The sequence below is a fragment of the Ovis aries genome, chromosome 3 (genome assembly GCF_016772045.2).
Source record: "Ovis aries strain OAR_USU_Benz2616 breed Rambouillet chromosome 3, ARS-UI_Ramb_v3.0, whole genome shotgun sequence".
In the NCBI taxonomy this organism is placed as follows: Eukaryota; Metazoa; Chordata; class Mammalia; order Artiodactyla; family Bovidae; genus Ovis; species Ovis aries.
Window position 1 is genome coordinate 87,018,821 of NC_056056.1, and position 13,020 is coordinate 87,031,840.

At 36.4% G+C, this 13,020-nt stretch overlaps 1 protein-coding gene across 6 annotated transcripts in view; it reads left to right on the plus strand.

Annotated features, from left to right (window-relative positions):
* The window catches only part of HEATR5B (HEAT repeat containing 5B), a 99,634-nt gene that overhangs the window by 52,345 nt on the left and 34,269 nt on the right, over positions 1-13,020 (plus strand). For all 6 annotated transcript variants that reach the window (XM_042246275.1, XM_060412259.1, XM_042246276.1 and 3 more), the window contains exons 23-26: positions 3,562-3,801; positions 4,466-4,717; positions 8,289-8,470; positions 10,848-10,916. In XM_042246275.1, the coding sequence (XP_042102209.1) occupies positions 3,562-3,801; positions 4,466-4,717; positions 8,289-8,470; positions 10,848-10,916 (743 nt within the window). The remainder of the gene's footprint in view (positions 1-3,561; positions 3,802-4,465; positions 4,718-8,288; positions 8,471-10,847; positions 10,917-13,020) is intronic.

Genomic DNA, 13,020 nt, shown 5'->3' on the forward strand with positions numbered 1-13,020 from the left:
AGTTAGAACTGGACATGGAACAACAGACTGGTTCCACATCGGGAAAGGAGTCCATCAGGGCTGTATATTGTCACCCTCCTTATTTAACTTACATGCAGAGTACATCATGAGAAACGCTGGGCTGGATGCAGCACAAGCTGGAGTCAAGATTGCCAGGAGAAATACTAATAACCTCAGATATGCAGATCAACCACCCATTTGGCAGAAAGTGAAGAAGAACTAAAGATCCTCTTGATGAAAGTGAGAGAAGGAAGCAAAAAAGCTGGCTTAAAACTCAACATTCAAAAAACAGAGATCATGGCATCCAGTCCCATCACTTCATGGCAAAAGGATGGGGAAACAGTGGAAACAATGGCAGACTTTATTTTTAGGGGCTCCAAAATCGCTGCAGATGGTGACTGCAGCCATGAAATAAAAAGACACTTGCTCCTTGGAAGAAAAGTTATGACCAACCTAGACAGCATATTAAAAAGCAGAGACATTGCTTTGCTGACAGAGGTCCATCTAGTCAAAGCTATGGTTTTTCCAGTAGTCATGTATGGATGTGAGAGTTGGACTCAAATCTGAGCACCAAAGAATTGATGCTTTTGAACTGTGGTGTTGGAGAATACTCTTGAGAGTCCCTTGGGCTGCAAGGTGTTCAAACCAGTTCATCCTAAAGGAAATCAGTCCTGAATATTCATTGGAAAGACTGATGCTGAAGCTGAAGCTCCGATACTTTAGCCACCTGTTGCGAATACCTTACTCCTTGGAAAAGACCCTGATGCTTGGAAAGATTGAAGGCAGGAGGAGAAGGGGACAACAGAGGATGAGATGGTTGGATGGCATTACCAACTCGATGGACATGAGTTTGAGCAAACTTTGGAAGTTGGTGATGGACAGTGAAGTCTGGCATGCTGCAGTTCATGGGGTCACAAAGAGTCGGATACGACTGAGAAACTGAACTGACTGACCTTTTAAAAATCTCATAGCTCAAAATTTTGGGGTGTCAGAACACTTCTGCCATCCCTAAAGGACATTATAACTGTGTAAGGGGTATTGCCTTGTATCCATAATAGGCTTCTGAAAAGATAATTTTGAGGATACTTCAAAGCTTCTGATGTCTGACAATAGTTAATTTTTTGTGATGTTACTTTTCCTTGAAGAAGTTAAGACCACAGAAACCAATTAAACTATGAAATGTCAGTAGATGTTTAGGTAGTGAAAAGTAGATCTTTACTTTCTTCAGTTCTTTTTGCTTTTCCAAGGATTTTAAGTATAGCTTGCATATATAATTGGCCCTCTGGGGATTCCCTGATACCTCAGTTGTTAAAGAATCCACCTGCAATGCAGGAGACTCTGGTTCGATCCTTGTGTCGGGGAAGTCCCCTGGAGAAGGGCTAGGCTACTCACCCCAATATTCTTGGGCTTCCCTTGTGGCTCAGCTGGTAAAGAATCCACCCACAATTCAGGAGACCTGGGTTCGATCCCTGGATTGGGAAGACTCCCCGAAGAAGGGAAAGGCTACCCACTCCAATATTCTGGCCTGGAGAATACCGTGGAGTGTGTAGTCCATGGGGTCACAAAGAGTCGGACACAACTGAGTGACTTTCACTTTCACTTTTCCTCTGGTTCTGTGGGTAGGTGGTTTGGGAACTTAATTGAAGAGCTTAATTAAAGAGCTTAATTGACAGACATATTTCCCCTATAGTGAGAGAAAATTTCTACTTTTAAGAGGTTCCTAATGCATAGTAGTTTCTTGGGTACCAAGAAGTAATATACTAAAATAGCTTCAATTTTAGCATAATGTAAATAAGAACTCTGTTAGCAAGCACACACTGTATTGTAGAGTGCATAGGAAGTTTACTATAAAAAATCTAGCAGTAAACATTACTGCTTTTTGGAGAGAAAACATAGCACCAAAAGTAGTTACAGAATTCTCTTGAATAAAAATTTCAGAACTTTTCTGCCAGTCACCATAATCAATATTGAAAGAGATAAACTAAGAATGGGAAAAATATTCACAAAATATCCTTTGCTTATTAAAATGTGTGCATTTGTATTTTAATATTTTAAAGCTTTTACAAATGTGTGCCAGGGGGCTTAAGACACCCTCCCCTAGGTTTGGTGATTTACTAGGACTCAGCATATAGTCACATTTATGGCTGTGATTAATAACAGCAGAAGGATACAAAGCAAAATCAGCAAAGGGAGAAGGTATATGGAGTGAAGTCCAGAGCAGACCAGGCACAGGCTTCTAAGAGTTCAGTCCCCGTGGAATCACACAGGATATGCTTCCTTCCCCGCAAGGAGTTGTGAGGACACATGTGAAATGTTGTCTTCCTGTGAAGCTTGCTAGACCCTCAGTGCCTAAGGTTTTTATTAGGGGCTAGTCAAACAGGCATGATTTACCTAGCATATACTGGAAGTTCAGATTTTCTGAAAGTTTGTTGTTCAGCCTAAACAGATGTCCAGCATAAACCCTGTTGTTGGTACAGACAACTTAGGCATACTCAGCCACTTTTATCAGGAAATGATGGGGCTCTCTTGAAACCCAGTCCCGAAATGCAAGTCAAGGACTGACTGTGATATCAGACCTTCATAGGGTAGTCTGGGACCTGCTACGTTAACTCTTCAGTGCATCTGTGAATATCACAAGAGTACACAAAAGAGATGTTTTATCAAGAAAGCAGTACGAACATATGAAATACCTTTAATGATTAAATAGTTACATGTTAATATAGTCATAAGATAGCATTTTTTCTTCTATGAAACTGATTAAGATTAAAAATTATGATTTTAACCAGTGTTGGGAGAGATATGAATAAAAGAAATTTCTTATACTACTGGTAGAAACATAAAGTCACCCAAGTTTCCTTGGAGGATTTTTTTGTCAGTATATCCTCCAAGTTTTCAAACTGTGCTAACCCTTTGACCCAGCCTCTTTCAGGAATTCCTCCTCAGTGGTTAATCAGTTACTGTACTCCTAAGTCAGTGATTTGCTATGTTCATGTAAATTCATGTTATGGAAGTCTAATTCCTGCTACGGGAAAATATTCACGCTATACTGCTAAGTGAAAAATAGACATCTGTGCTTAATCTCTCTAGAATGTTACTTCCTCAGAACCTTCCATTTCCTGCTGTCTTTGAATTCCCCTGACTGTGGCTGTTTTCTGCAAGCCTCTCCTTATTATGTCTTTGGAGTGATTCAATTTCAATTTGTTCATCCAACATATATAGCAATAATTTTTTCAGATGATTAAATCTATTTAAAAATATCTCTCTTTCCCACACTTTTCTTGTTAAAATCAAATATATTTATCAAGTATTCCCTGGAGATTTGTTTAAAATAATACCATAGGATAATCAGTCTTAAAGAGCAGGGTTTTTACTTTCATTGTCAGATTAAATTCTAATTCTAAAAACATGTAATTTGGAGACCGTAGTTGAATTGTGTATATATAGGTAACTGGTTTTGTTGTTGTTGTGAATATACATGTAGATCATGGTCTTTAACTTAACTATTACCACTAGTATACAATAAAGTCCTGTACAAGTTCATTTGAAATATTTGCTTTTCAGATGTTAGTCCTTTTGCGCCTGGAGCAAGTTCTCGAAGTGATATCCATTGCCGGCATCAAGGTGTTAATATAACAGAAACTGGTCTTGAGGGACTTCTTTTTGGAATGCTAGACCGGGAGACAGACAGAAAATTATGTTCTGATATCCATGATACTTTGGGACATATGCTGTCATCGCTGGCTATAGAAAAGCTTTCTCATTGGCTAATGCTTTGTAAAGATGTCCTAGCAGCTTCTAGTGGTATGTATTTAATATATATATTCTTAAAATAAGGAAAATTATTTATTTTTGATACATATCTATAGATATATACCATATATATCTACTTTTGGCAGATAACTAAGTTCAAACTAATTTTCATATATTAAAATCCCAGATTACTGTCTTGTTCAACATAAGATGTAGAAGTAGTGAAATATGTAAATATTTTTGTTATTCTTTCCCTGGTTTTTCATTTCTATTTTTATTTATCTTTTTAAATTAAATATATTTAAGGAGAAATTTTATTTTACTATCATAAACAGATCAACAATCATACCTTTCATAAAAATAATTATTGTGAAAGTACATACAAAGGAGACAAAACAACATTATTGCATTTCAAAGTGATATCTGATAACTACTTTTATTATTTATTTAATTTTATACAGTTTTTAAAGGTTACTTTTCATTTACATGTATTACAAACTTATTGCCTGTATTCCTCGTGGTGTACATCACACCCTTGAGCCTGTCTTACATGCTTTGTACCCAGTCCCCCTCTTTGGTTTTTTAATTGATTCTCTAAAAAGAACCTTGCCAATTCTACTGTTTTTAAATTAGATTCCTTCAAACAGTGCTATATCTAAAGCATCATTTTTGCTATACGTGAGGTTGTTATAATGTGCTTTTACTCTTGTTACAGATATGAGTACTGCAGCTCCTTTAAGCAGTGGAAAAGATGAGGAATTTGAGAAGAAAGATGAGATGGATGATGATACCATGTTTACCACACTCGGAGAAGAAGATAAGTCAAAGCCCTTTGTGGCACCTCGCTGGGCCACTCGAGTATTTGCTGCCGATTGCCTGTGTCGAATCATCAATCTGTGTGAGAATGCAGACCAGGCTCACTTTGATCTTGCCCTGGCACGTTCTGCTAAACTACGAAACCCCACAAGTAAGTTTAAAATCAGTACTTCTTTTCCCCAGAGTATTTTTTTAATAGGTTTGAAATATTTTACTGCTTTGTAACCTGCTTTAGACTGTGCTCTTCATTTATTGTAAGTTTCCTTGCTTTTTGCCTTTGTTTTTTGTCCTCTCTACATACTGTCTCTCTTCTGATCTCTATTTGGAAGGTAAGTTGAGGAAACTGGGCCAAAGTTATATATCTGTCTACTTTAAAGATATATTCATCTTAATCATTTGTCCTAAGAATAATGATGGCCCTGAGCGTAATGATGATGGTAACATATGTTTCCTTCGTACCTTATCCTACTTTTAGCGAAAGTTTAAGGTGAGTAAATAAAGTGCATTTTGCAGTCCCCAGCCATGGAGAATGTCAGAGTTTATGAATGCCATGGCAGATTTTAAACTCCGATTTCAGAAATGCTGTTGCATATTTTTGAAAAGGTGAAATTGTTTATTACTGAAACCTTTTTACTTTTTGATCGTTTGTAAGCTTTTATACCATATATCCCCTGGATCAGATATTAAACGGAATTTACAGAGATCATCAGGTTTTGTATTTTCACTTACAAATGAAGAAACCCAGAGAAGCTGAGAGACTGGTAGAGTAACAGAGTCTCTTATCTTATGCTTTGTTGTCTCTTCATCATCCTGTCATTTTTTAAAATATCTGAAGACATGGTATGTATTATCAGTATTGAGGTCTATATGTTAAAAATGCCTTCCAGTTTATTGTGTTGTGTGTAAGAAGCAGTAAAAGTCACAGATGGATTAAGAAACAAAAAGTAAAACAGTATTACACTGGGTATAAAATGTGAATCTGATAAAGGATACCAGTAAAGCACAATATGTTGTGAACACAGTGTCTTTAATCATGTCATTCATCAAATAGTCATCAAAACTTGTTCTTTGCTATCCATTGGGGATCCAGAAGGAAAAAAATAACAGTCTGTGCTTTTGAAGATGTTCTAGTCTAGAAGACAAAGAGACAAATTTGTCACTCAAATAATTATATTTCCCAGTAGTGGAAGGATAGAGTACTTTGGGAACATAAAAATTGCTATTCATTTCCTGAAGAACTAGGGAAAACCTCAAAGAAGAGGTCATATTGAAGCTGAATTTTATAGGAAGAGGGAGGGTTTTTCCAAGTAGAAGAGGCTGGTTGTGTTAGTTTTCTGTTGTTATTGTAAGAAATGACTGTAAACTTAATGGTTTAAACGAACAGAAATTTATTAAGTTACCGTTCTGTGGGTCAGAAAATCCCAGGATATTATAAACCTCTGTTGTTGTTCAGTCATCCAGTCATGTCTGACTCTTTGCCACCACATGGACTGCAGTACTCCAGGCCTCCCTTTCCTCACCATCTCCCAGAGTTTGCCCAAGTTCATGTCATGTTCATCGATAATGCTGTCCAGCCGTCTCATCCCCTAATGCCCTCTTCTCCTTCTGCCCTCAATCTTTCCCAGCATCAGGGACTTTTCCAATGAGTTGTCTGTTCACATCAGATGACCAGAATACTGGAGCTTCAGCATCAGTCCTTCCAGTGAATATTCAGGGTTGATCTCTTTTACAATTGACTGGTTTGATCTCCTTGCTGTGCAAGGGACTTTCAGGAGTCTTCTCCAGCACCACAGTTTGAAGGCATCAATTCTTTGGCATTCTGCCCTCTTTATGGTCCAGCTCTCACAGCCATACATGACCACTGGGGAAAAACCGTAGCCTTGACTAGACGGAACTTTGTTGGCAAAGTAATGTCTCTGCTTTTAAGTATGCTGTCTAGGTTGGTCATAACTTTCCTTCCAAGGAGTAAGTGTCTTTTAATTTTGTGTCTGCAGTCACCATCTGCAGTGATTTTTGAGCCCCCCCAAATAAAGTCTGTCACTGTTTCCATTGTTTCTCCATCTATTTGCCATGAAGTGATAGGACTAGATGCCATGATTAGTTTTCTGAAGGTTGAGCTTTAAGCCAACTTTTTCGCTCTCTTCTTTCACTTTCATCAAGAGGCTCTTTAGTTCTTCACTTTCTGCCGTAAGGGTGGTGTCATCTGCATATCTGAGGTTATTGATATTTCTCCTGGCAATCTTGATTCCAGCTTGTGCTTCATCCAGCCCAGTGTTTCTCATGATGTAGTCTGCGTATAAGTTAAATAAGCAGGGTGACAATATAGAGCCTAGATGTACTCCTTTCCCGATGTGGAACCAGTCTGTTGTTCCATGTCCAGTTCTAACTGTTGCTTCCTGACCTGCATACAGATTTCTTAGCAGGCAGGTCAGGTGATCTGGTATTCCCATATCGTGAAGAATTTTCTACAGCTTGTTGATCCACACAGTCAAACGCTCTGGTATAGTCAATAAAGCAGAAATAGATGTTTTCTGGAACTCTCTTGCTTTTTCCATGATCCAGTGGATTTTGGCAGTTTGATCTCTGGTTCCTCTGCCTTTTCTAAAACCACCTTGAACATCTGGAGGTTCACAGTTCATGTACTGTTGAAGCCTGGCTGGGAGAATTTTGACCATTACTTTCCTAGCATGTGAGATGAGTGCAGTTGTGCAGTAGATTGAGCATTCTTTTGCATTGCCTTTCTAAGGGATTGGAATTAAAACTGACCTTTTCCAGTCCTGTGGCCACCGCTGAGTTTTCCAAATTTGCTGATTTGAGTACAACACTTTCATAGCATCATCTTTCAGGATTTGAAATAGCTCAACTGGAATTCCCTCACCTCCACTAGCTTTGTTGGTAGTGATGCTTCCTAAGGCCCACTTGACTTTACATTCCAGGATGTTTCTGACTCTAGGTGAGTGATCACACCATCACCATCTAGCTAGCTGCTAGACATTGCAAATTTTAAGTTACTAGTGCTGCAGTTTGGTATATTCCTTTAAGTAGTTTTTAACTTTGTTTTAAGATGTAGTTAAATTGCTTAGTATCTTTTGAATTCTTGTGATACTTGCTGTTGTGCTTGATAGTATGGATCTAGGGCAGCCTTTATTCAAGGGCTAAAAGGAAAAAGACTTCCCTTTTCTCCATCTAACCTTATAGAAATCTTTTCCAGAGTAGAGGCTGGTAAAGTACAGCTTGCAGTCCAAATCTAGCCTGCAGTCTGTTTTTATAAATAGTTTTATGGAGCACAGTATAGCTGTCTGTGTACATATGGTCTATGTACCAACTGCAACAGCAGAGTTGAATTGTTATGAGAGAAGTTACGTGGTCGGGAAAACCAAATATATTTACTATCTGGTTCTTTATGGAAAAAGTTTGCCAATCCCTGTTGACAAAAGAATTACAGATTCCACGGGGGAAAGTTATGGTAATCAGTTATTTTGCTTCAGATGTCATCATGCATCCTATAATATCATCCATGTTATCATATTGTATAAAGGTTTATCACAGTTCTTCAGAGATTATGATATGGAAACTTTCTTGAAAGTATATCTTTTTTATTTTTAAACTTGGTATAACATGTTGATCATAAATGCTTTTTAAAACAATTCCACTTTGTATTTTTCGTTAGTACACTTAATTTTGAAGATGTTTTACTTTCTGCCTCCTGTTTTTATTTTTAGATGACCTCCTGGTACTTCATCTTTCTGACCTAATTCGCATGGCATTCATGGCTGCAACCGATCATAGTAACCAGCTGCGGATGGCTGGTCTCCAAGCACTCGAAGACATTATCAAGAAGTTTGCCTCTGTGCCCGAGCCAGAATTCCCAGGTCATGTGATTCTGGAGCAGTATCAAGCTAATGTGAGATATTTTATTTGTTTCAAATTAAAATTGATCATTTGAGTGAACACTAAAGTGAAACTCCCCTGGAGAAATGCATTTGGACCTGTAACCTCTTTATTCATATACCAGGCTTATGTTTTTTCCCCTTGTCTGTTACGTAGTTAGGATCAGTTCACAGCTGAAGAAACCATAATATAAAACTTGTCACTATTTTTAAGTTATGAGGTGGTATTAGTGATAAAACTAGAATAGATGTTCCAGTCTGGCTTTCCATTCTTATGTTTAGATTTTTAGTCATGCCATTTTAAAGATAAAAGGAACATTTAAAGAATGTTGTGGATTTACTGCCATTATTTTTATATGTCAAGACTTGATAAGCATTTTTAAAAATAAAAAGCAATTGTCTCTTGTATGCTGAAGGATAAATTAACTTTCAGTAGCAATGAAAACTATTACCAAAAGAACTGTATATTTCAAAACATTTTTTTAATACTCTAAACAGAGATATACTTGTTTCTTCTGAAATTTATACCTGTATTTATGTTCTTCAAAGGAGGCACAATAGGGACTTCCCTGGTGGCCCAGTGATTAGGATACTACACTTCCACTGCAGAGGGTACAGGTTCTATCCCTGGGCCACATGCACTGTGCCCCCCACCCCCCCCCCCAAATAAAAGGATGCACAATGGATGAAATCCTAGAAATGGTGGATTATGTGAAGAAGAGAGAAACCTGTTAATAAGAAAAGAATGAACTGTTTTTTTCTACTGTGATTATACCAAAATCGTGGCCTCAGTCACATTATACCTCATCTAACATCTATGCTCAAACATACACAAAATTAAAAAGTGTGGATAATGTATAGTCCATTTTTTTCTTTGTAAGTATAGGTAAAGAAGTTATACTTTCTAGCCAAATGGCTATAGAATGCTTTTATATAATGATTTACTCCCAAATACCCAGTCTATCAGAATGGTCTTTTTAAAAAATCTTTCTATTTAGAAATAATTAAAACCTACAGAAATAATTGCAAGAATAGTACAAAAAAGACCTTGTGTTATACCCTTCATCCTTCATTCACATTTGCCAATTGAGAATTTTGCTTCATTTGCTTAACATTTTCTCTTTCTCTCTCTGCTCACAACATACACTCTCTCAGCTTTTTTTTCCTGAGTTGTTTAAAAGTAAGTTATAGAAATCACGTATCTTTACCCTTGAGCACTTTAGTCTGGGTTTCCAAAAGACAAGAAAGTTGTCTTACATAACCACAGAACAGTTATCAACTTTAAGAAATTCAAAATCGATGTACTACTTTTATATAATCTGTCATATTCCATGTGTATCAGTCAACCCAGTAATATCTTTTATAATATATTCTCTTTCTCCTTCAGTGTGGGACTTAATAGCACCCCTGAAGTACGATTACTACAGTTGATCATTGAAATGCAGATACTGGTTACTTGCTATATGTATTTATTTAGTCACTGAGAGGGACGCTTATTTCATTTCCAAACTCCTGTTGATAAGCCTTAGTGACTGAATCTCTAGTGTAAGGGGAGAAATCTCAAATTAGGAGTTGGCTATATCTAATTCCTTATTCACATCATACATACTAAATCTAATATAGCCAAGAGTCTGACTGATACTGGCTTATTAAAATAAAGCAGTAAGCAGAGTGGACCTGGTTAGTACTTGATTGGAAATCTAAAGCTCATATTCCTTCATTTATTACTCTGAGAGCAGTACATAAATTAGTGTTTCTTAAGCAACTCTCTTTTAAGACATCTTGTTTTGAAGTGAAATGATTTTTAAGGTCTTTTAGTGACTGTGTGAATTTTTAGTACTACTCAGTTATTTAAGGAAATTGAGCGTTTAACCTCAGTTATAGGAGATTTGCCCATGAGGTAAACACTGTTAGAAATATGTTTAAGAATATGTAGACAGGAGAAAAACAGCCATTTTCTCTTATCTGTGGGAACATGTAGAAAATCCCATGTACTGTTAAAAATAAATGAAAAAGAAACAAAATTAATTGCTTATTTGGTATAAGATTCATACAGATTAAGTAATGATGATCTGTAAAGCAAAAGAAGAATGGTATGATTGAGTTTATTGTTATCAAAAAGAGAGATAAGAGACATATGATAAAAAGGAAAGGAACAAAGATGTGTTTAGTGTGTTTTCATCTCCAAAGACATAAGAGATTTCCTCAGTTCAGTCCTTCAGTCGTGTCCGACTCTTTGCAACCCCATGGACTGCAGCACGCCAGGCTTCCCTGTCCATCACCAACTCCCAGAGCTTACTCAGACTTATGTCCATCGAGTTGGTGATGCCATCCAACCATCTCATCCTCTACTTATCTTTAAAAATAAAATGCTTGTACTCATTTTTCTAGGTGGGAGCTGCTCTAAGACCAGCCTTTTCACAAGATACCCCATCAGACATAATAGCAAAAGCTTGCCAGGTAAGAAGAAAAATAGAATTTTCTATATTCATCTTCTATAAATTTATAGATACTTTAGAACTTCACTTCCAAGAGAGAAAAATCAAATAATATTAATTTTTAATCTCAGAAATCCAGCAGTGACGGTGTCCTTTTTTATCCTGTATGAAATGATGAAGTAGTAACTACTGATCACAACTTTAAAATAAAAATTTTTGCTGTAGCTGAGGTCACAGCTTTGGAATACGCAGCTCTTTATGTTGTCCTATAGTAAATGGAGATTGAAAGTCATAAGATGGACTAGAGTAAAATCTATAATAATTGAAGAATATATAGTAATGATAAACAGGTAGTAAAAAGGTTTTTTTTTGACCACAGGTTATAAAAATTCTACAAGTTTCTGTGTATTAAATTATCCTAAAGACAATTTTTCAATATGGCAATTTCATTGCAAAATTAATCCCAGGGGATTATTCTCAAACTATTATATCTGCAGAGAGTTATAAAAGCACATATGTTCCTACCCCTTCAGTAAGTTTGTCTTTTTCGTGCTCCATCCTGAAAAAGGCTTTGTGCACTAAGCTCTAAACTTTCAGAAAATCTGCTTTTTTATCTGCTAACCAAAGGATAGAAGAGAAGCAAGTCTGCCCTTCCCAGTTTTCTGGATTACAGGGCTATAATCCATCTTTACTGCTTAGAATTCATAGTCAAGCGACATGTGGCCTCTATGCAGAGAATGTCCTGCTGTTTGCAATGACAAGTTTGAAATTCTGACTTTAATCTCTCTGTGGATAAATGAGTTGTCTCCTCCTCCTGTTAGTGTTTATTTCTTTGAAACCTGCTGTCTTATTGGTGGTCTTCAGAGAAATGAACTTCTCCCACCAACAGCAGACCAGAGAGAGAAGATGAGGGAGTGTTGTTTAAGATGGAAGCTTGGGGATCATGGTACAAACCTTGGAGGTGGAGTAGGTAAGCCATTTGGATCGGGAGACTGGCACACAAGCATCAGAAATTGCAGTCAGTGTATAAAATAAATGTATCATGGTAATGTTTCAGATTGTGATGTTTAAACACAACGAAACCTCCTACAAAGCTCCTGATGATCAGAAAAACAAAGGTGATTAGAACTTCATCTTGTGAATGATTAGTATGAAAATTCCATGTTAGTGAATTTGCCTTAAACTTATTTCTTAGATGGCCATGCTTTTTCTGTAAGAAGTGTCTTCTTTTTTAGTGGAAGGCTTAAAGTTTGACCAACTATCCTTCTGTTTCTGGGTAGAAACCTGGTTTTGAAATAGTTGGAGCACTGGGTTGCAAGTTCCTCTCATTAAGGTTACCAAAGGAATTAGCTTTGGGCAGATGATGAATCTTGGCATCTCTGGTTGTTTACCAGAGTAAAATCATGTTGAACCTGAAAACTAAGTATTAATAATTCTGAGAAATTATAGGAAAACCCTCAAATGTTTTCAACTAAGGACAATTGAGGACAGTAATCAGTAAGTTAATAAAAAATATCATTTAAAGCAGGGCTGGAATCATAAGCATAATACGTACTTTAGATATTTTATTTCAACCTGAAGTTTGTAAGTGTGCATTCATTCACTACTTTTTCTTTTTCATTTTCCACTCTTTGGCTACGAGGCCAAAGTCTTTCCTTGTAGTATGATTTTGTTGATTCAGTGTTGCTCTGTCTTTCTTTATAAACCAAATCCATAATGCAGTGTCTGTAGTTTCTGGTTTCATTTTCTTTAAAGTAGAGAAAGTACTGAGGTTTTTGGAAGGCAAACAGTGCCAAATTCTTGATTTTTGATAATTTTCCTCAACTTTACTTCTATTTCGACCAAAATTCAAAGTATCAAAGTATCTCCAAAGTGTTATTTTCTTTAGGAATAACAACTTTTATTTTCACAGTTATATTTAATTACTTTTTGCTTTAAATTTCAGTGTATTTGAGCATTGTGTGACTGACTTTTTTTTTTTTTTTCCATCTGTATTGGTAATAATCAGTTTTTAAATGTCCCTATTGAATTTTATTTAGTTTTGAATTCTTAGGGAATAAGATTATAAGAGAATGAAACAGTTTACACATATATTTACTCTTAACTTTTTTAAAAGTTTTAAATAT